Source organism: Xyrauchen texanus, chromosome 11, assembly GCF_025860055.1.
Source record: "Xyrauchen texanus isolate HMW12.3.18 chromosome 11, RBS_HiC_50CHRs, whole genome shotgun sequence".
Taxonomy (NCBI): domain Eukaryota; kingdom Metazoa; phylum Chordata; class Actinopteri; order Cypriniformes; family Catostomidae; genus Xyrauchen; species Xyrauchen texanus.
Window position 1 is genome coordinate 20794182 of NC_068286.1, and position 25284 is coordinate 20819465.

Sequence of the window (25284 nt, forward strand, 5' to 3'; positions counted from 1 at the left end):
CAAAAATAAAATAAAATAATGAAATTAAACTGATATAAATAAGCATTATTAAAAAGCTTATTTTGTTCACAGCCTTTGTGCATATAATAGAAAACTTCACACATTTTAAAGTACCAAATAACCTTATAATATGCATAACAAGTATGAAGTAAATCTTAATATGGTGGTTTGAAATATTTAGCATTAATTCTTCACCAAAGGCTTAGTGTTAAACTGCATTTCCTGCAATAATACAAAATATAGAAATAAACAATTTGCTGGTTTCTTTCAGGTTCACCTGAGGATGGAGGAAAACCCTTTCAGTGTCCTGTATGTGGTCTGGTCATCAAGAGAAAGAGCTACTGGAAAAGACATATGGTGATCCACACAGGCTTGAAAAGCCACCAGTGTCCCCTCTGTCCCTTTCGATGTGCTCGTAAAGACAATCTCAAGTCCCACATGAAGGTGACTTCAGTCACTGAGAATGCAAATACTTATTCCATAAATCATGACAAAATATCATAACATCAATATGTAGATCAGTGGTTCTGGTGGGTCACGGGTGGATCTGATGGGTCATGGGCAGCAGGAAAAAACAATGTAATAAAATTAATAACTTTTTAATGTAATAACTTTTTAGAATTGAGGAGAAAATGCTTCCAATGTCTTTTGTTATTGACATCGAAAGCAGTGCTTCCAAACTCCAATTCAATTCACTTAGAAGAAGATAGCCAGGGCATGCTTTCATCCTTAATGTCCATGAACAAATCTGCACAAGGTAAAAACAAAACATACAATCAATACTAGATTAAATATTTGTTCACTCACAGCAAGGATAAATATGGTTTGTGCTGACCACTTTTTGTGAATTATTGGCTGCAGAGAGTATGAAACCACTGAAATTCAAGAGACATTTAGAAACCAAAATTGCCATTTCATGTCATGTTAATCATTTTACATATTGTTGGCCCTTTGCTGTTCATAGTAATATTAATACATTTCAAAGTTTGATTTTAAGGACATTTTTATTTACTTAAGTACAATAAGCAATTTGAGAGCCAGTTGAGAACCACTGACCACATTTACATGCACTTAAGATAACAGTTTAGTCCAGGGTTTTTGCAGAAAGCAGCATTCTGAAATGTCATGTAAACGAGAACACAGACTTCCTTATGCCATTTAAAGTTTTTCCACCCGGAGAACATGGCTTATGTGGTCCAAACCTGCTTACTCGGTGAGTGCTCGTGTGCATGAACAGACTGGATAACAAACATCATAGTATGGAGCCCAAGTCAACACAGCAGAAAGAATGGAACTTTTATGGGATTACAGTGGGAAAATCACATACAATATACCCATTTATACACTCAATGTAAAATATTGACTGTCCCTCACGTTCACGTTAATGCATTTGTACATTGGGGAACCTCCAGAGTTTTATGTAAGAGTGAAGCCCCACTATTGCAGTGCAATTCTGCTACAGGTAGAGATAGATAGTTAAGGAAACAAACACAGCAACAGTCATCTTTGGATCCCATGTTTGTTATTTACTTCAGCTTCGCGGGGGAAATTACGTTGCTGTTTGAAAGCTGCTTACTAACTAAGCCGCAAGTGTACAGGAGTAAAGCCTTATGCTGCTTTCTCGCAATAAACGCCTTTATGGTGTCCATGTAAATGTAGTCACTGATGTAGAGAATATGAATGATGCAAAATGTATATGACTGATCCAACCAGTCACTTTGATTAATTTGATTAATAGAGAGTATGAGTATTCATCTTTGATGTGCATTATCTAACCCCTCTCCTGTTCTCAGGTCCATCAGCACCAAGACAGAGGCGAGACCTTCCAGTGTGAGCTCTGTCCCTTCACATCCTCCCGCCACTTTAGCCTCAAGCTCCACATGCGTTGCCATCAGCACTTTCCCCGTCCCGACCTCACAGAGACAGACACAGAGGAGGGCGAGGGACTGCTCATGGGGGACGGTGGAGTCGCTGGCGATCAGGCCATGAACACAGACGCTTCCACGTCTCCCACTTTCAGCCACCCGGATGGTTGTTTGCTGGCCTCCCCTGGAGAACCCTTAAATCACATCCAGATCAAGGAGGAACCCCAGGAGAGGGATGTGTCTGTGATGTCCCCCTTTGCCCTCTGTAGAGAGCGACCCAGCAGCAGCAGCAGTTCTCTGGACCTGTCTGGGCTCAAATCCAGTCCGCCTGGCCCTGGACCTACAACTGCCTCACTCTTCAGCCCAGACATCACCACCAAGACGGCTACAGACCTCCTTATGAAGCTCTCAGGTAAGATCTCAGCTAAAGGCTAAGCCACAGTTTTTGCTAAAAAAACAGGCTTGAGATGCAGGATTGTGTAAACCAGCATAATTCATCCATTTATAATTATTGTAATTACTAGGATGGCTGAATTCTATAATTAGAGATTGGCAGAGGCAGTAGAATTTGAGTTTGCTAAATGGGGTTCCAAAGCCAAGATCCTGCAAGACTGTGTCTCTGCATGATTAATACTTAACCTCAGTTATAGCTCTAACATGGAGAGCCTGTTTAAAATAGATGTGCTATACAGTCGTGCTACCTAATCCTGTCACACCTTGTTTTTTTAGTTCAGTTCATTTCATTCTGTAGTTTAAAAATAGACCTACATAATTAAGGATGACATAAAAAGGGAACACAGGTAGGATGTGATTTATTACTGTTCTTGTTGAGGACATCAGCTATCCTAATCATGGAAGTTTAAAATTGTGATTTCCAGGCCTGGAAAAGTCAATGAAATGAAGAAAATCTTACAAAGTCATGGAAAAGCCATTGCATTTTCTGTAGACAATATACATTGGTAACACTTTACAATAAGGTTCCATTTGTTAACATTAGTTAACAAAATTAGCTGACATGAACTAACATATTCATTTTTTAAATCAAAAATGTTATTTGTTAACATTTGTTATGCACTTTGAACTAACACTGAACAATTGTATTTTTATTAACTAACATTAGCTAATATTAACGAATGCAGTAAAAAATATATTGTTCATTGTTTGTTCATGTTACTTAGTGTAATGTTTTAGTGATACATTTTTCTTGTTATGCTCTACTGTTAAATATTTCACGAACAAACAGTAATGTATATAATATGTTTAATTATATGTAATATCAAAAACAGAATAATATGGTCCAGATTATGCTTAATATGTTTCCAGAAAGGAAACAACTCTGCAGACGATATGAATGCATAAATTAATAGAATCAGTTAAAAAGCTGTTTAAGAGTGAAATTTGGCTGATCAAGTACAAAATATACCATGGCACTTGGAAAACAAAACCCAACTTTAGACCATTCACACATGTTGTGGTGGAAAAAATAGGTCATTTTGAGACAGCAGCAAGATTGATGCGAGATGGCTGACCAGGGGTCGGCCAGGAGGTCGGAAACAGGGTCAGTGCTCCTACGCTTAATGCAGAGTAATTAGATTGAGATCTCGGCATGAAAAAAAAAGAAAACCTTCGGAACATTAGATTAATTAAAAATGTATGCATAATTCATAATTAAAAAGGCATCCATAATTGGAAATGATTAGCGGCCTCAGCTCCATCGCGTGACCTCTTGCCTGGACGCACGGGGACTATTCCAGCTTAGTTAACTCCATCTCCATCCTTGTGGAACGTGCAGAGCCCATGCTCGATGCATTCCTACCACCTTGTCGCCCATGGTACCATTTTCCTAGACTCCCAAACAAGCGAGTTTAGGTCCCAAAGGATTAGATATACTACTTTAACAATCTCAGTCTATAGTTGAGAGACAGCAGAGATATTTGCAGTGTTAAATTTAGTCAGAGACAAGACACTTCAAGACACTAAAGGGCTGGTTTATACTTCTGTGTCGAAAGTAGCACCAAATGTATGTAAACTCAATGTAATTACTTGTAAGTTGTACATGTTATTTCAAACATTGACAGCTCCTATCATTATTATATAGTATATACAGTATAATTTCATGAGATAATATTAATTAATCATTTTTTTTATTTTTAAAAAAGTTCAAATATGATTGTAATAATTATGACAAAAAATTATTTAAAAATAAATATTCACTTGTATATATTTTTTCTGGGCTATTTAGGACTGGGTGATAGAACAGTTAAATTGGATATCAATGATATCTGACGATTATCCCGATACTGATATCAGCGCTCATCAACAGATGATGTTTAACAATATCGGGAAATTACAAACCAAGGAGCTGGGAAGTCGGCAAAAATATTAAATAGTAGCACAGGGTTTAAAATTGGCACCTAGCAGCGAGTCATGACCTGCCAAATGTGGGTTGTCTATTTCATGCGCACTGATGGGTAATTTTTCTCATCTCTCCGCCACTGTCATGGGTGACCTGCAAGATGTCTCAGAGTGACACATTACAAGAAGACTTGATGACAAACATTTTATTACATTTTTTAAAAACAGATGACAGAAATCCGTTGATGCACGTGTCTGATAAACGGTTTGTTCAGAGGTGAGCAGTGCAAGCATGGCTCGTGGAACACGTGAATGTAAAGAGTTCTCACTCCTTCTCTATTTCTGTTTGCAAGAAAAGTACCATCTATGAGAATACTGCAAATGACCTAAGACATTCTCAGGAGGTGCTTGGAGTTAAGATTGCTTTATTTCCACAGAACAGTTTGAGGTTAACATGCATTTTGAGCCCTACTCTGCAAGTTTACAAAGGATAAAAATACAATGTTTACATATATAATTTTCTTTAGATCTTAATTTGTATAAGTAATTTTCCACCTGTTGTTGTAGATGGATACTTGCATGAGGGCAATAAATTAATTTATTTTGAGAGCAAAATCAATAATGCAAAAATATAAAATTCATCCTCGGCAGTGTGGTTGACGATGTAATCAGATATCGCAATATTTAAAAAAGATATATATATATTGTGAACATATTTCTTGCGTATCGCTTAGCCCTAGTTATATTGCTTGTTCTGCACCTGATCAGCAAGAATGTCACCCACTGGTTTTAAAGGCTTATTTATTTGTGATGTTTTCTTATAGAGAAAGGTATGTGAGTAACAATTATTATTTACATTTTGATCATTTATCTGGATGAGAAATAATTATGTGCATTTTGCGATTTGCGTTGAGATTTAAGTACATATTATTTATTATACATGTAAATAAACGAATAACTAGTTTGGCCAACTCAAAAAAGGGGTGTCAGTTTAAAGTGTAGAAGCTGTACTTCACAATGCATATAGGCCAGGGGTCGGCAACCTTTTTGACAAGGAGTACCATTTATATTTTGACAAGCTCCAAAAAAAATAAATAAATAAAAAACACCAAAAATGCACTGTAAAAGTAGTCCATGTCTCTCCTATATTATGTTCCTGTCTTCTAAAGGTGTACAGAAGCTTTGTGAGTATTTTACTGATAATCTTTCTCTCATACAAACCTATTGTATGGCTTCAGAAGTCTTTTTGGAGCATGACAGGCTGGTGAATATTTATTCCATGGAAAATATTTGTGTTACATGGAAAGAATTATAGTACATGTGTTTTGGAACAACATGAGGGACTGTTTAATTACATAATTAAATTTTTTAGGTGAACTATTCCTTTAAATTTCATAACAGTAATATATTGTTAATGTAAGCACTTGGTTTCCACCAGTGAAGGTGGCACAGTGTTTGTGCACATTTTTAAAATGTCTTAAGCAGTATCTTGAGGGTTGTTTGCAATTGCTTAATATCTACTGTTGCCATACACCCTCTTTTGTTACATGAGGGAGAGTGAGACAGTGATAGAAACAAAGGGAAAGTAATTAGAGAATAAAGGAAGAGGAAGAAGAATGAAGTGAAAAACAGCAGACTAATGCATTTAGAGTTCCCTCAGTGAAACACACACATGCTCACACACGTGGGGTGAACTCTCACTGACCTCTGACATAATTGGCCTATCATTTCTTTGGACTGCCTGGCTCTACTCTGAGTTTTAGACCAATCCGCTTTGATTTCCCTCCACGCTGACACAACTGTCAGCCATCCAGCCACGATACACATTTTAATTTGGAGATGAAAGCCTGGAGAAACGCTTTGAAATGCAAGGCTCCACACATGCTTGCTGGACTTAATTCAATAATGACAGTTCACACATTGTCTCTTCCTCTGTGACAAAGTGACACTGGGTGTGACTCTGGTCATAGGCGAATAATTGGCCACTGAAATTCTGGGAGGTGTTCAAATTGTGGAATCCAAGAACAAAAAGGTGCTCTCCATTCCCATTGTTTTAGTTTGCACTAGTTTAATTTGCTCCTTGTAGTCCCAGCAGTGGATTTCCACGTGCCCTGTGTCTGAATATACACAATTCCCTACTGTACAGTATACAAAAAGCAATGTGTCAAATGACTATTGTGTCTGAATAAGTATTCATTAAACAGTAGGGGAACAAAACCTGGATGACCTGCTGCATCTGCGACCACTGCACACTTTGTTATCCCATAATGTCATCTTAGTTGAGGAGTTTAGATTCAGTGCATTGAATCCAAAAAGAGGGAGAGAACCGCAAGTCAGGCTGGTCTGTTTAAGTTTAAGTGCTATAGGTACCAAGAAAGTTGTTCTTCATGGTTAAATTGTACTTGTTTAACAACACCTGTGAAAATGATTTTCAGATTGTTGTTAGTATGTCATAGGTCCAAGAACATGCGTGCCACTGCCACAGGACAAAGCGTGTGTAGTATGTTCAGGATTTTTTTTATACAGGGTTCCTGTGGAAAACCTGGCAATATCAGGGGATTTTAACATTACGTTTTCCAAGCCTTGATGGAAGTAGCCTAATGAAAATGAAAAAAGTTATTGCAATTTCTATATTGAATTTACAATATTCTAGTTATGCTCTGTTCTTAAATGTATATTTTAGAGTTAAAGTTGCTTGCAAACTTTAACAACGTCACGTTTGTGAGCAAATCATTCTTTTGAATTATTTTTATTGAATCAGTCTTGAGTTATACATTAACGAATCAAGTCAAAATCAAAATGGTTTTTATTCATCAAAAACTCAATTTTTATCCAGTAATCACAAACGACTGAAGAAATCATGCTACATTTATGTAAATTTGGTGTCCACAAAGCATTAAAACTGTGTTTATACTACACACCTACATACCTAAAGAACGTACTTTATTAACGGTTGAGAAGTTCTTTGAATTCAGTACATACAGTATGGGAATTCAGATGCACATATGTAGTTTTGCCAGCCATTTCCCACATTCACCTTGCAGCGATTCCTCTTGTAAGTGACCCCTGTTTCACCCAGCATCCAGCGTTGTGTAGCTGCACCCTTGCTGCTTCGTGTATCAAAGCCTGCCGTAACAGACTGTTGGCTCTTGTTGCCCCCTTAACCTGACACGTTAAGCCATCCTCGGCTGGAGCGGTGACCAATTGTCAAAGCTGGGAGCTGAGCTGCATGACAGAGGTGGAAAGCTAATGAAGTGGTCCAAGAGTGGGCAGCCACAACAGAGTGAGAGGTGACAGGGTACTGGACAAGCGCCCAGCAGAGAAACGAATCAGCCCACTGAGAGGAAGACAGGAGGAGGAGGAAACAAACTGAGACCAGGTGATGGCAACGGCAGATGACAGTCTTAACAGCGAGAGCAGAGATAGCCCCGGTGTTGATGTAACACTGACCAGGGACACTGACACTCCAGTCATAGAAAGAGAGAGAGATAGAGAATAGAGACAGTGAGAGAGAGAGAGATGGCAGCTGTTTGGCCAACCGTTAATGTGGAAAAGCTTTTTGAAAAGACCGGCAAAAATTTGGCTGGGCTAGCACTGAAAGTCATTCTGGTCTAAGCTGGTATTTTCAGCAGGGTAAGAATTCCATGGTAGCTTTATGAGAGAAATTTATGCTTAAAATGTGTTGATGACAAAAGGTAATTTGAAAGATCAAGATAAGACACTTGGGATCATCCTTTATGAAAAATGTTAATAAAACAGTGAGTAAACGAAAAGTGCTCATTTTTGGTGAACTTAATCTTGGTATTTTGGAGACATTTGTGACTTATGAGGAAAAAAAAACTTGGCTGGTGGATTAAGCTGATAAATTATTCATTGCTCACTGTAACATGAATTTGAATGGAAATTTTGCTCTAATTTTAGCGGCAAACCAAAAGGTCACCAGAGTGGTGTGACTTTGTATCTATGTGCTCACATCTTTAGCTTGTACTTTTCTGCATGTCTTCGAAACAAAGGGCACGTGTGCATGTGCCGCACGCCCTGTCCCTGTCTGATAGGACACGCGACCCGACGCACTCTTAATTAGAGGATGCCCTTCCAGGTGCTGACTGGGCTACGCTAAGTCCATCAGCTGACATCTGACTGGTGACATTACCAGCCGGTGCCTCTACATACACCACCTCGATGGCTGCCTGCACTCACTATGTGAAGGTTGCAAACTCTCCCTATGGCTCCTGACGCTCTTTAGCTTGAGTAGTCATATGCTGTCCCCTAACCTGTCTCTACCTTCGGTCCTGTTTAGGATGCACGTCACCATTAATCAGAGTCATTGGAGTGAGGCGGTAGTCCACCCGAGCAGATTGATGAGAGGGGTCGGCGCTGTTGTGGATGGTGCATGTACAGGTTTTTGGGGTGGAGGGGAGATCAGATGACTGCGGAGGGGAGTGCAGTACAGACAGGAGGGGTGAGAGATCACTGCTGATCTGTAAGAGAGATGAAAGGAGGAGCAGAGAGTGAGGGAGGCTGGGAAAAGAATGGGCAGGCACTTGCAAGGAAAAGATTGACAGTAAAGGAGAGGAAGTGTGATACTGAGATACTAAGATCAGACTCAGGTGGAACTATTTTTGGCATTGTGAACTGCCTGAGAGACTAGTCGACTAATCAGACGAAAGGATGCCCTTTATAATTAGGCTGGTTTAGAGTTCACCAGACCCTAATTGGACACCTTTCTAAAAATATTAGTTAAAGGCGGGTGGATGTAAATTTCGCTGTATGGGTGTAGTCCAATTATTCTAACTCTACTCAGCACGCATAGTCTGCGTATGCACCTGAAATTGTTTGCTCTATTAAGTGGGTCCACAACCTGGCAACACTCAGAGTTGGGCCATTGCTTTCACTAAGTATTGCAAGAACAAGACATAAATGCTAGTAAGTAACAGGAGACAATGGTGTACACAACAAAGGTGGATGTGCACATCAAGAGGACATATGTGTGTAAACCTGTATTTGTATGATTAGAGTCGGAAAGACTATAAAGACTTCTTTATGGGCCTAAATTCCTGAATAGAAATAGTCCAGTATCGCATAGCAGTCATAGTGTGCATGCGTCGACCACCTGTGTATGTGCACATGGTCAGATGGAGTATAGTTTAAAAGGCTTGGGAGCAAATTAATGCACGCATACGCTAGTGGACACGTAAAAACAAATTATACTTTGGCCTTGAGGGGGAGTTCACATAAGGCTAGTTTTTGCGTTAACAATGAAATGGAGCAGAATGCAGGGGTCTCGAGACGTGCTTCTAATGAGATGCACGTCAAAGTGTGTATGGCTGTTGTAGCGGTGCTTTAAAAGGGATTCATTTTAAGACAAGTTTTCAGAGAGTGTTTTACTATGCAAACTGTCTGAAACTACAGCACAGCATGCTAGATTACACACCACTACTAAAATATACAAAGAAAGTAGTCACACTAACCAACTATTTGGTTGTTGGATGAATAGTTGACTAGTCGATCATTGTGACCCATTCCTAGGAGAGTGTGCATTGATGAAAGATGTTTTGGTAAAAATAGAGAAAAAAGACCTGTGTGTACATCTGAAACCAGGAGATGATGTGTGTGAGACAGAACCAATGGCCTGTGTTCTTTTCCTGGCACTGTGACACTGATAGGAAGTGGCTCCTTGTCTTAATATTAATTATTAATTGAAGCCTGATTAGAAATGGCCCACTTTAACAGCATAGTGAGTGAGAATATCAATTATTCTTACTCTCATCAAAATGTATGAAATAGGCAGAGCTCTGTAATGCTAAAGAAATAAATCAGCACCAATAATTTTATGCTTAAATACAAAATGTCAACACAAACACACTGTTAGATCTTCACACCAGATGAAATAGGCAGAACATGTTCTATGTCCTTCATTACACACCACTGCTAGTTTAAAGGTCCCTCAGGTCTTTCAATCAAATCTAGAGGTCATGTTATTTATACTCAATTGATTTATAAGCTAAGATGATTTAGCTTATTGCTTCTTTATCCATTCGCCATCTTGTCTCCTTGGAATGATTCCTTCCTTTTAATACGGAGCCCAGATCCAAAGCGAGACTTCTAAACAGATTCAGCATCAGTGAAAGCGAGTAAAAAAAACACACATCTTCTGCATTGGTGCTGAAACTTATTACCAAGCTTTTCATAAAAATCCACATCTTTGAGGTACATTATTTTAAAGGTTCACCCAAAAATAAAAAACACAAACAGAGAAGTTTATCAGAATTGACATGCTGCTCTTTTCTATACAATAAAAGCAAACATTAACTAGCTAGCTCCTAAAAGGACAAAAAAAGGACAATAAAAATACAATAGCTTTGGCTTTAAACTTGCCACTTAAAAACAAGTTTAACTAGGTTTGATGCCAGTGACTCAAAAGGCTTTTACAGTAATGGTCTTGTAACGAATCACACTTTTTTGTCTTAATTTTTAAGTCAAGTTTGACTTAAATTTTGGTCTGTTACACAAAGCTACTGCATGGCCTCAAAAGACTTGTAACATTGTCATAGAGAGTATGAGCAAATTAAAGAATTTTCATATTTGGGTGAACTAAACATTCAATTCAACTAAGCCTTTGCGTTTCATGTTGCTGTCAACAAAAACATGAGAGCAAGGAAATGGTTTATAACCCTCTGTTTTGTTTCTGTTGCCCTACAGCAGCAAACCAAAAGGAGGCCCTAAAGGGTCCATTCTGCGTTAAGGAGGAACCCCAGGCGGAAGAAATCCTGAGCTCTCAGAGGGGCCCCAGCTACAATTTCTGCCAGAAGGGGGCCCTAAGTGCCACGAATCAACGAGAGGAGGGCAGCCCCATGTTGGACAAGAGCAGCATACTCAGCCAGGACATCAACGTCAAAGTGGCCTCTGAATTGCTTATGAAGCTGTCAGGTCAGCAGATGTATTTTGTTGCATGTGTATTTTCAGTCATGCTTCTGTGTCTATAAGCGTATGTCTATGAATGCTACAGAGGAAACTCAAAAGGCTAGAGGACTGAGTGAGTGGGTGTGTGAGGGAGAGATGCACGCTTTATATGTTATGTATCTTTTCTTCAACAAATGGTTTAAGGTCATATATAGAGTAACCTTCACAATACACAACTACTAAGGTTAGAGGAAAATCAACAAAAGATCATGAATTTCCATCATGAATATAAAATGTCTATAAGTTATGTAAACTTATCAGGATAGCCATAAGGTCACCATAATATCCATCATTCATATTTGTTTGCAATTATTTTATGTAAAAATGTATCATTACATCTAGCCTATTACAGAGGATGATATGGAGTGCTTCAATCTAAAGCAGTTTAGTTGACAGGCACCACACACCAGCTGCTGCTGTTCTCTCCCTGTGATACCTTACACTTCAGCATGACTCAGCCTCGCCAAGAGAGAGCTGCTTTTCACACGTGTACTTCCTGACTGCACAGCCCCAGGTCACGTTTTCCCAGAAAGAGAGGGAGTGAGTGAAAGTCTGTGTGTGAACTAGAGAAGCAAGTATTACTGACATACTTTCACCTCTTACTGAACATGTTTGCATATACGATTATTATAACAGTAGCAAGAAGTATCATTGAATTAAGAGCTGAACAATGATGTTACTGATTTTGCTACTACCTAACCTCATCACAAGCATACCCTATCATGGTCTTTGTTTACACATCTTATGAGTTTTGAAAACTTAAGGCTAGGGCTGTCACGATTAGGAAATTTGCCTGACGACTAATTGTGAAGCAAATAATTGAGATTATGACGATTAATTGTCTCTTTTAGGCCTGTGACGATTAATTGTCTCATTAAGGGCTTTCACGATTAATTGCCATATAAATTGTCATTTTTTTTATGGTGTTGTTTTTTTCTGCATGTGTGCTTCATACACCTTTAGAAGTAATTTTTATATATTTAAATTAACAAATATATAAATCAAACAATAAAATAGGAAAAAAATATGATTTTCTTTTAAGGCTTTACAAAGTTATGAATGACATGAAAAATTATGTTTTAATATCAATATATTCCTAAATACTTAAAATATGTCTCTTTTTTTGATCAACTTTAATTTTGGTCAATTTTACATTTACACGTGTTGTTTGATCATGTTTTATAATGTTAATATATATTTTATTATATTTGTATTAAATTGTGCAATAGTAAAACATTTGTAATTTGTTCACTTTCACTCATTTTAACACTCTCATTAATCCCACGAGCCCTTTTTTGTCATGAAGCAAAACCTTTGAAATTCTGTTTCATTATTACATCACTCCACAGATATAGAGTATATAGTGTCCATCTCCTTCTCTTTGTCACTGTGTATCATTAGCACTGAGTGTATGAACCAGGAACATTTGCCATTATATTTACGCGGGAGTCTCTTTTGACAGCACGCGCTCTTCAAGACAGGAGCTGGTTAACCTCCGCGATGCATCTCAGTGACGCTCAGAATCGAAGTTCAAATGAAAGGCACACAAACGCGCCGTTCATGGCATTTGTATGGTATATTAGTTTAAAATTCTCTTATTTGGGCATAAATGTGATTGGAATTTGAATGTCCAATAGTTGGGGTTGTCTCAACCGAGGTTAGATCAAATAACTGCGATCAGACGGTTATTTAATAATCGCAACAGGCTTACTTAAGGCCCCTGCACACTTGCTATGAAATCAAAGAACAATGGTGTGTCACGTTATTTAGAAAAAATATTGACCAAAAAGGTGTTTTTGAGTTTGTTTGGGTGGTTCATAACTGCTCACCAGGTGAACTTTCAGGAGAATTTATTACAGGCTGCTAAACATCTTCGTTCTGCCACTGGTCCACATCATCGGTAGGTGTTACCTGTAGCTACACCTACTTTGAGGCCGACAGCTATTTCCTGTTCAGTCAGTTAGGATCAATCAACAGGAACACACCGGCGTGCTGAGTTATTAGCGAGCTGGTGCAAACTTTAATCTATTCAAATACTCTTAAGTGCCCATTCACATATCTGCCCAAATTAAGATATTCCTATCATCATTCTTTTGTCTGTATTCTGCCCATTGAAATTCTTTTATACACCCATATTTGCAGTTGTATCAGTCACCATAAATTACAATAACAGTGTAATCCGTGCATATTATGGCATATTGAATGTTAGCGTATTAGTGCCATTAATGCACAAGGTAAACATTACAAATTAAACATTATCTACAGCAGATTTATTACTTTAAATATTCATCAAGTAGCTAATACAGCTTTTTCTACTGATCTTGTGTGAATTCTACTCAGAATGAGGCATGAAGTCATTGATAACACATTCTAATGTCATATTAGTTGATGTTTTACATGTAGTCTTGAGCATCCTCATATTTAAATGTACCTCTAATCACCTCGTCCTGCAGCGAGCCTGGTGTCTGAATGTTTGCAAACAGTATGTCGCTGCGCAGCTGTTCAAACTTCTTTTTGGCTCTGAACGAAGGACAAAAAGAAAACACTTCTCCGTAAGTGTGCTGGGGCCTATATTTTCATTCTGTAGTAGTATTTCGACATCTTAATATTTCAAGCTACTTTTTTTGCAACAGGGAAAATAAATATTTTTGCGTCTGCCTTGCTTGACTGAAATATTGTTGTTTTGAAAACTTTCAGTCTTATCATGTCCCCAGCCTCTGACGTTAGAGGTTTCTAGTTTGAGTCCTGCACATTTTAGGGGCTGTTGCGTATGCAGTGTTTCCCACCGGAGCCACCTGTTCTGCAGTATAAATAGACAAAACGTTTCCAGATCAGCTCCGGCACCAGGACTCAATTGGTGAAAAGTGGCATCACAGTGTCTTTGAGTGTTTCTATAAGTGTGTAAAGCTCAATGACAAATCTCTGTGATGTCCCACATCACAACACTCTGTGAGCCACCATGGGAGTCTCTTTCCTACAAACCTCAACTCCAGGATGTGTTTCCTCAAACTTTTTCTCTTCTCGTCTCCAGAGGCCAGGAACAGGACCAATTAGCCTGTTTGTTGTCAAGCTGTGAGGTAGTTTTACACAACATGGCCTCGCAGATCCGTCTCAGCAGGGCCATAGCAGAGTGCAGACACGCAACCAAGTGGATCTAAAAAGCCGTGCTCCACTAGTTGCAGGATGGGGATCAATGCCATGGAAACAATGACATCGTCTGTGGTTCTTTGTGTGTGTGCATGTGATGCAGTGGTGCAGTCTTGAGAGGTCTGTGAGGGAAAGTCATCACTGTCTTACTCGTATGCTCATAACCACACTGCCCTGGTGACCGAGGATGTTTTGGCAACCCCCTTACTCATTCTTAAAGGAATAATTCACCCAAAAATGAGAATTGTTATCATTTGACTACACTCATTTTTGCAAACACGTATGACCATGAGCCAGCACCATTGTGTCCCAGAGGATTGTCCCTGTAATAAGTTCATGGTGAAATTGTGTGAAAGTCATGGAAAACAAAATCCTCTAGCTGTGGTTGTGGCAATAAATATAAAAATGAGGGAAATACATTTAATCAGAGGTTATTCTTTGATCATGTAAAATTCCTTCAGACACCAAAAAGGACTTGTATGCAATCACACTCAAGGGATTTTTAATAAATAAAGAATCTAAAATCTAGAATCAAAATGTTATAATATACCATTTACTCACTTGCCTTCAACAATTAAAAACATGCAGTTTTAATCATGTATTCTTTGTATTAATCTTAAAAGGTCAGTGTGTGATATTTAGATCTTCTGTTTGTCACACATCTTCTTGATATACAAGTTCGCCAAGCTTGAACTTTTGTACGCAGCAAACAAAAACATTTATTTGCATGAGCTTGTGTTTCTACGTGTCCTGCTTTTGGATGAGTATGAATGGAAGTGTATGGAGTGCAATGTGTAGTGTGGACACACCATTATGCTGCTTTTTACAAGACATCAGTAAGAATGCCTTAAGATATAAATGTCTCTTTCGTGGTATAGATAGCAGCTTCCCGTTTTGAAGCGTTGCATCACTTGATTCAAAGTAGGTCACCTCCTCCACCCCACCCCCCATCAAACCAGTTAACAATGTGTCGACTTCCCCCACATCTGTTTGATGCTAGCTGTTTGCATCCTGGGGCTAATTACCACTGCTGTGTTAGTCCCACTGCACTGATGGTTCCTGGTTTTCAACAGATGGACCCTGATGCGGTGCTGCACCGGGGAGTACTCTGGACCTAAGCGAGGACGGATTTTCTCTCATCCTCCACAATGCAACCTGTCTCTGTCCCTATGGATGAGATACATCCTAGTGCAGCTTTTTTTCCCAGGAGGATTGTTTCTTGACCAGAGCTGCATTTCCCAAAACCATTGTAAGCTTAGTAGATCATAGAAACCATTGGCACCAAAGGTCTCTTTGATCACCTTAAGCTTGCAATGCTTTTGGAAAATGCATCCCAGGTCATCTCCTCCTTCTCTACCAGGATCTTGGCCATAGTTATTAAACCTACAACCAATTAGAGGCATCATCATAGATCCTGGCAATAAGGCTACAAGAGCCAGGCCAGCCACAGGTTCTGCTATGGGCTGCTTTGCCATGACCTCACAAATCACACCTAGGAATCATACCTTAACAAGTCAGATTTAAGTCTCAGTCACATTGTCCCTTGATTGCAAATATAGTTATCTCAATGAGAATCCGCAATAAGGAATTTCGCCTGATAAGCTTTCTGTGGTGATGAATTTTCCCAATGTACATTTTTAAATTTCAGAATGCATGGGCCTCGAGTGAACTGTCAGCTTTAGTGTTAACCCCACCACTGCATTGTGCTTACGGCAAGCATTGTAATGCGGCACTCAAAGTTCAAACAGTTTCAAGTTTGACCCTATTGCCGCTGACCTTTTGAGGTGGCCGCCAATGATTACCCAACAATTCAGATGATGTATCATTAGGTGGCCAGTGACAGCGCTAAACCCAAAACGAGACGTTCTCTGCAGTGCTTTTCATTTGAAGGTCAACGGACTCTTGATGTAGCCAATGAATGGTGCATTGAAACCCCAATGCAAGTCATGTGATAGGGCTATAGTACTCACAAAAAACAGTGACCTACAGATTATGCATAATAATGGGAACATTGCTCACAGAAGGTAATTTGAGACTTTGAAACTCTGCAGCTAAAATCATCAAAGCAAGAAATCTAAATAAAACTTTTGCCCTCACTAATAAACTAGTCAGTTGTTGGATGACATGTTGACAATCGTGACCCATCTCTAGTTTGAAACATTATCCGCACCACATGTATTTTACAATATTGCCTGAAGAAGACGATCTAGACTGCAGTTTCTCCACATAAAATGAAACCACTGTGAGGCCTGCATGGCTTTTTGACAATTTCCTCTAACACGCACAGTCCCAGCATCCCTACAGTAGCCTCTTTTGGGCCATGAGTAGCAGTGATTCTCTCACACTCTCTCTGGCTCAGCTGAGGTGAGTGTTGCATCATGATGTGATGAATTATTGAGAGACTGTTCAGCAGCTGGTCTGGGATCAGCTCTGCCTTGTCTCTTTGCGGGCTGCGGTTGCACAGTACCTCTTTGAAGTGGCTGAACTCTTCACCTTGTGTCTAAGCGGGTCATCCTTACTGTCGGGCTAGAGGAGACATAGTGCAGAATGACAACCTCATTCTCTATCCTTCTCCTTTATCTTTCTCTTTAGTCTTATTCTTCTTCATCTTTAGATTTTCCTTTACTAATGCTCTGTTCCAAAAAGTAGTGAATGCGATGCGATGAGGTCAGTGAAAAAATAAAATCTAAGATGGTGAACAAAGCAAGAGAAATGTTGATTTAAAATATCATCATATATTTAGTTCAGTACAAAAAACTGTTGATAAAAATACATAAACCTAATTAAAAATGTACTACTTTCCACCCACATTTGTGTCCTATGTATTTTGTGTATTACAACATTGTGATGATTCCAAAAGGATGATTCCACAAAGCTGACAGGTTGGTCGTTAACTTAGCAACATAGTAATGCCAAATTCTGTTGGAATTAATTGTGAGTGGAGGTCATAAAGAATTATATTTTTGTTACGAGCTTCTGGTTATACAGAACACTCCAAAACTACTGATGTAGTTCTGTCTGTTACGATGCTATCGTAAGGCTAGTGTATACTTTGTTTTCACTTGTGCCATTACGCTTTGCGCATGTTTGGGCATTCTAGTCTTTCAACCGTGTAGTTATTAACCGTGAGTTCATATGTACCTGTTCAACACAATATGCACTATGACTGTTTACTGACAGTTTTTATTACGGTCAACTCCAGGCACATGCACAGATGATGTACAAAGACATATACAGGAACTTGAGGGTAGAAAAACTGGGCTGTGCACTGTGCTGAGGATGAAATGTATATCATGTGTATCGCGTGCGGGATGCTGTGGCATAGGAAAGAAAACATATAAAATATTTCTGTTTTTAGAAGGCAGCTGCCAATGTGGGCAGTAGTTTTTGGAAAATATTGAAGTCTTCCCACTGGTGCATGTTTTTTGTTTTGTTTTTTAATACTCTGCTTTTTCCTTTCCTCTATCTCTCTCCTCTTACTTATGTCTGTACCCCCACTCATTTTCCCTATGGGCACGCACCCCTTCTGTGTGCATCAATTTTCTTTGTCTACCTCTCTCTCCATCTCACCTCTGATTTCATATTCTCAAGCTACTCTACGGTGCATCAAAGTGCATGTGACAAATGGAGTTTGCATGTGTTGAATGACTAATGCTCTAAGGCCTGTCAGATTGTTAAGCATGCCAAATGGTTGCATCAGGAACAATGGTTGATTTATGTCTTCGTTGTCTAAATTAGGGTTATGAAGTTTGAGGCAATGTCTTTGTCACCATCCTTCATCTGACACCGAATGTAATTACGAATGTAGTCACATAATGTAATTAAACAGATAATTAAAAAAAATGCATCCATTATAAACTGCACTTAGATGTTGCAGTTTACTGATGACGTGATGAAATACTGTATTTACTAGGGGTGTTCAATCAAATTTCCAAGAGGTCTGGTTTCTAAATTTACTTCCCAGCAAATGTCAGTACACAGGGCTCTACAGTGCGAGTATTTCACTCGCATTTGCCCCTAAAAATAGATATGTGCGAACTGGAAAAATTATTTACGAGCACAGTGTGCAATTAAAGATTACACACGTAACCCCCCCTTTTTAAGATATTTGTTCAAAAATTACAAAACCCACACTCCACAAGCGAAGTTTTCTGTGATGACGCGGTCCAGTCAGGGAGAGAAAGGTGAACAATGGAAAAAAGTAGCGGTATAGGCGACATCTCATTTTATTTTAAGCGAAAAAGAGATGAGGAGAAAGAGGAATTTAGCGAGGGGGATTCGCAAGGTTCAACTAATGAAGTCTTTTCACAAGGTTTACCGGAGACGGCTAATATGGAAGCCGGTTTCCGCCACAGTTAAATAAAAAAAGGTGATTTTGTAAGTCAATATAATGAGATACTAAGTCATTATTATGAGAAACTTTCTCATAATAATGACTTAGTATCTCGTAATAATGAGAAACTTTCTCATAATAATGACTTAGTATCTCGTAATAATGAGAAACTTTCTCATAATAATGACTTAGTATCTCATAATAATGAGAAACTTTCTCATAATAATGACTTAGTATCTCGTAATTATGACTTAGTATCTCATAATAATGACTTAGTATCTCGTAATAATGAGAAACTTTCTCATAATAATGACTTAGTATCTCGTAATAATGACTTAGTATCTCATAATAATGACTTAGTATCTCATAATAATGACTTAGTATCTCATAATAATGACTTAGTATCTCGTAATAATGAGAAACTTTCTCATAATAATGACTTAGTATCTCGTAATAATGACTTAGTATCTCATAATAATGACTTAGTATCTCATAATAATGACTTAGTATCTCGTAATAATGATAAACTTTCTCATAATAATGACTTAGTATCTCGTAATAATGAGAAACTTTCTCATAATAATGACTTAGTATCTCGTAATAATGAGAAACTTTCTCATAATAATGACTTACTGTGCGCATGCGCAATGTGCTCAGTCAGACGAATTGTGCGTTTCAGATTGAGACGGATCACACAAATGACAACAGCACAACTCTTTTGAAAGTAAGTATAGTTTTATAGCAAGAGGTTTGCAAATAACAACAATTTAGCGCGATGTAAGTGCTGGGCAAGTGTGACTCATGAATCGGTTTCACACCGCAAGCGAGGTGTGCATTATTAAAATAAATATATAATAATCTCGTTTATAATACCACAGTTGTTACACCTCAAGACATTTTCAGGTTTTAATTCCTAAAACGCTCTTGTGAGTATAACTACGTTCTTACGCCAGGGATTCAGGGGATGAACCTCATTGCGCGCTGTTTTTAGTTCTTCACCTAGGGTCTTGCGTACAAAGTCTCCGTTACGGATTCGAAAGCGTCACTTTAGACCTACTAACGGAGGTTTATTGGAGTAACGTGTGTGCGTGTGCGTATGAGCGCTGGAAAGAAAGTGTTCAGACCTGCGTGTGTACCTGTGGGTTCGAGCTGTTATGAATCAACTGGGGATCGTTTTAACTGTGGATGTGCGCTTGCACACTGTGGTAAAGTCAGTTTTACGTATACTGTTACAATGTGATATGTAAATAAATAATAAAACAATGTGACAAGCAATACATCTTGGAAAAATGAACCTAACATTTATATACTTGCACTGTTTTAAAAAGATGCCCATCCAAAAACGTAGGTTTACATTCCATGTTTTAAAAAAGTTACTCTGGGTGCTTTTGGATGTTATTTAAATAGAATACTTGATTTTAAATTTGTTATTTAGGTGATGGCTTAAATTTCATAACTGACATATGTTTGTCTACAGGATGGAAGATCTAAAGGGATTCTTGAGACAGAGGAATGTCCCTGAGGAAACAATAGAGACACTGGAACATGAAACGGTGAAACAGATACAGATTAACACAGATAATGTTCATAAAAGTTTAAAAGTATTTTGTTAGAGATTAACATTTTAGCTCCAAACTCAAATATAAGCCGCCAAATCCATTCTTGCACTGACATTGGTAGTATTACAACATGTTGCACAAGTAATTGATTAATCGAGTACTCGTTCAGCTTTAAACATTTGACTAGAAAAACTTGATTTTCATTTGTGCCAGCTGTGGGCAACAATGAAACTACTTTTCTCACTAAAATCTTGCAGTTACAACTAAATGTATTGGCTGGCATTGTACACTCCTGAGCACAAAAAAAGCGGGTCAAGCCCAAAATGTCAAAACATTAAGTGAGGAATATTAGCAAGACTTAAACAAATGCTCTCCTGAGACCTTCTGTGCCACCATTTGCTCATTAACTGTTTGGGGAAAAGCTGGAAATGGGGAAATTCACTTATATAGTCTTACTATAGGCAAATGTAAAACCTTGATAACATTTTCCAAAAATGTCACTTAGCCTTCACAGTGGTGCGTAATATTTGGAGCTACTCAAGAACAGCATATCAGATGTAGATGCTCAATAGTTCGGTTCACATTCATGCATTTAGAACGGCACCAGAGGTGAATTTTAACAGAATTTGAATGATAAGAAGCTGAATTAAACTACTGTGAGCTTGCCTACTGTGAGGGACAGAGGGTCAGAAACAAAGAACACAAGCTCTTAACTGAAAAGATTGCTCTTTATTTGAACCCAAATAAAAAAGGACTTACAAACTCATAAATTTCTTACAACATAACAAAATCCACAAACAAAAAGAAAATAAGATAACACAACATTCAATAGAAAACAACTAACAAACTAAAGCTGTCCCCTGTAATGAACAGAGCAACAGCTTATAAAGGAAAGGATGGGCCCATTACATCACAAGAAGGGAAAACAAAGTAACTTTACATTTAACAATTAACAATTAACACTTAAATCATGATCAAATCAACAAATACATTTATGAAATCAAAATTGAAGAAAAGCTAATTTTATAAAGATACCATAAATATAGAACTAAAGAAGTCAATTAATAAAGATATCAGTTTTTCCTCCTCCCCCATGCAATCTGAGCAAAATGGTATGTGCGGATCGGAACCGATAATGCTTAAATTCCTCATCCTGCCCGGACTCTAATTTTCGTCACCACAATATGCTGCTTCTGCCATCCTTGTCTGAAGACCATCGCCACTCATCACCGGTAAACTTAAACTCAAATTGAAACAAATATAAATAACAGACACAACGAAACTAACTTGTGTGCACTCCAAATCAGTAACGATGTAAATAAAGTAGGGCTGTCAATTGATTAAAATAATGATGAAATAATGATACATAGTTATCTTTAAATATATATAAAATATATATATATATATATATATATATATATATAAAATAAACAAATATTCAGATAATTAAAATGCATTACATTCCTGTAGCAGAAGAGTTAATCATAGATAAGACCATACAAAATTTTCAATTTACACCTACATCAGATGTCTCGGGTGTGTTGCATCATAAACATAAAATGTTTAGGTCACTGTGTCAAGTTAAATATAGTTTAATACTCAATCTTTAAACACATCTTGAGATCCCTTAGATTGCATTTGCGCTCCAAGTGTTTTGAACGCAAGAACTTAACGCATGTTGTTCTGCCTACTAAAGTGTTTTCTTCACTGTATAAACTGTGCGTTGCTCATACAGCTGAAATTTCACTTACTAGGTGGTACTACAAGCTTGCATTTCTCAGGAATCTTCCTTATTATGGTCCGTGGGCATGCGATTAATTGCATTAATTCAGTGTGATTAATTGTACAAAAAATTACTTAAATTAATTGCAATTAAATGAGCATGTAAATTGAGACATTCAAAATAGTTTTTTTTATATTTCTTGTTGCAGTTAGGTAAATCCTTCAAAAAATCCCAAACTAACATTTGGGCTTTCTTTAAGATTTTCTTTTCTTTATTTCTGTATTTCATTAAATTTTTCAGGTTACATTTTTGTGAAATAAATATTGTGACGTATCTCCAGCAGGCTCTCTCGAAAGGCTATGAAATTCCTCATCCCCTTCCCTCCTCTTACTTATGTGAGATACAGATCAAGGCTGCAGGTGGAGGACGATTTACCTTTATTCCTTTCTACCGTTTATTTTTTTGCTTAATGTAAGCTTATACTGTGACAAAACAGCACTGTCCATCTTGCTAATGTTGTTTGATGTCTGATGTTGATGTTTTCAAAGTTGAATTGGCTTAAGTCAGTGTTTCCCAACCACTGTGCCACGTGCTGTGAAAGATTGTCAGGTGTGCCGTGGAAAATGATCAAATTCCACAAAATAAATAAATGCATGAAAATAATAATATTTTCAGGGATCTAAACTGCTCACCTTTCGGAGAAATTCGCCATTATGAAACCACAATCTGTCACTTTTGTGATTGTGAAGAACAATGATTAATGTGCAAAAGTGAGTGATATTTATACACATTAAGAATCTTTCACATGACTCGCATCAGCACTGCAGAATACATTGAAGTCTATGAAGTGACTTGACAACAAAGTGTTTTTCACACATATGTTTTTTCTTCACCGATAATATTTTTGAGATACTAAGCAACAAGAAATATAATTTTTTTTCCCCAAATTTGGTAAAAAACAAGTGCATTTCCCGTTTCCAGCTTTTTCCCCAAACAGTTAATGAGCAAATGGTGGCACAGAAGGTCTCAGGAGAGCATTTGTTTAAGTCTTGCTAATATTCCTCACTTAATGTTTTGACATTTTGGGCTTGACCCGTTTTTTTTGTGCTCAGGAGTGTACAGTGCCAGCCAATTTAGTTGTAACTGCAAGATTTTAGTGAGAAAAGTAGTTTCATTGTTGCCCACAGCTGGCACAAATGAAAATCAAGTTTTTCTAGTCAAATGTTTAAAGCTGACATTTGACTTATATTTGAGTTTGGAGCTAAAATGTTAATCTCTAACAAAATACTTTTAAACTTTTATGAACATTATCTGTGTTAATCTGTATCTGTTTCACCGTTTCATGTTCCAGTGTCTCTATTGTTTCCTCAGGGACATTCCTCTGTCTCAAGAATCCCTTTAGATCTTCCATCCTGTAGACAAACATATGTCAGTTATGAAATTTAAGCCATCACCTAAATAACAAATTTAAAATCAAGTATTCTATTTAAATAACATCCAAAAGCACCCAGAGTAACTTTTTTAAAACATGGAATGTAAACCTACGCTTTTGGATGGGCATCTTTTAAAACAGTGCAAGTATATAAATGTTAGGTTCATTTTTCCAAGATGTATTGCTTGTCACATTGTTTTATTATTTATTTACATATCACATTGTAACAGTATACGTAAAACTGACTTTACCACAGTGTGCAAGCGCACATCCACAGTTAAAACGATCCCCAGTTGATTCATAACAGCTCGAACCCACAGGTACACACGCAGGTCTGAACACTTTCTTTCCAGCGCTCATACGCACACGCACACACGTTACTCCAATAAACCTCCGTTAGTAGGTCTAAAGTGACGCTTTCGAATCCGTAACGGAGACTTTGTACGCAAGACCCTAGGTGAAGAACTAAAAACAGCGCGCAATGAGGTTCACCCCTGAATCCCTGGCGTAAGAACGTAGTTATACTCACAAGAGCATTTTAGGAATTAAAACCTGAAAATGTCTTGAGGTGTAACAACTGTGGTATTATAAACGAGATTATTATATATTTATTTTAATAATGCACACCTTGCTTGCGTGTGTGAAACCGATTCATGAGTCACACTTGCCCAGCACTTACATCGCGCTAAATTGTTGTTATTTGCAAACCTCTTGCTATAAAACTATACTTACTTTCAAAAGAGTTGTGCTGTTGTCATTTGTGTGATCCGTCTCAATCTGAAACGCACAATTCGTCTGCCTGAGCACATTGTGCATGCGCAGAGTAAGTCATTATTATGAGAAAGTTTCTCATTATTACGAGATACTAAGTCATTATTATGAGATACTAAGTCATTATTACGAGATACTAAGTCATTATTATGAGAAAGTTTCTCATTATTACGAGATACTAAGTCATTATTATGAGAAAGTTTCTCATTATTACGAGATACTAAGTCATTATTATGAGATACTAAGTCATTATTATGAGATACTAAGTCATTATTATGAGAAAGTTTCTCATTATTACGAGATACTAAGTCATTATTATGAGAAAGTTTCTCATTATTACGAGATACTAAGTCATTATTATGAGATACTAAGTCATTATTATGAGATACTAAGTCATTATTACGAGATACTAAGTCATTATTATGAGAAAGTTTCTCATTATTACGAGATACTAAGTCATTATTATGAGAAAGTTTCTCATAATAATGACTTAGTATCTCATTATATTGACTTACAAAATCACCTTTTTTTATTTAACTGTGGCGGAAACCGGCTTCCATAGGCTAACGTTCGGGATGCTGAGAGCAAAACTACCGTGACCACAGCTGTCACTTCAACGTCCACTGTAGCCGGTGAAGGGAGAACATATAGATTCAATGCAAATTGTCTCAAAATGTTCCCATGGCTAGAGTTCGAAAACAACATCATGTTCTGCAAATATTGTAGAGGGCAGAAACAGGTGGGCATTTCGTCCTTCCTGTCAGGAAACCCGCATCTGAAATAGTGATGGTCATTTGCGAACGAGTCGGCACTTGTAGGTGAACGTTGGGAGACGGCTCGCATATCAGAATCTACTTATTAAAATATAAAAAAAAATAAGATATGAATAATCAAAAGATTTAAAAATAATGAAAAAAACTAATGAAATAATATAGGCCTAAATGCTCAAGCGCACACATTAGTTCTGACTGTCTGCTCAGACTAAAAGCCTCACCTGTTGTTCCTGTCAATCACACACGCAGTGTCAACCAATGAATCAAAGATGTGTGAGAGAGGGCGGAGCCAACTTATACTGTTCAGATTGTATTTGAATTGTTACATTTATATGCACTTTGTTATGTACATTGAAAAGTTAT

The 25284-nt window shown here is 37.7% G+C and overlaps 1 protein-coding gene across 1 annotated transcript in view; it reads left to right on the top strand.

Annotated features, from left to right (window-relative positions):
* Positions 1–25284, top strand: part of LOC127651293 (zinc finger protein 827-like) — a 140036-nt gene that overhangs the window by 47216 nt on the left and 67536 nt on the right. Inside the window, exons 3-6 of the mRNA XM_052137072.1 lie at positions 272–444; positions 1794–2277; positions 10923–11150; positions 12668–12670. Coding sequence (XP_051993032.1) covers positions 272–444; positions 1794–2277; positions 10923–11150; positions 12668–12670 — 888 coding nt within the window. The remainder of the gene's footprint in view (positions 1–271; positions 445–1793; positions 2278–10922; positions 11151–12667; positions 12671–25284) is intronic.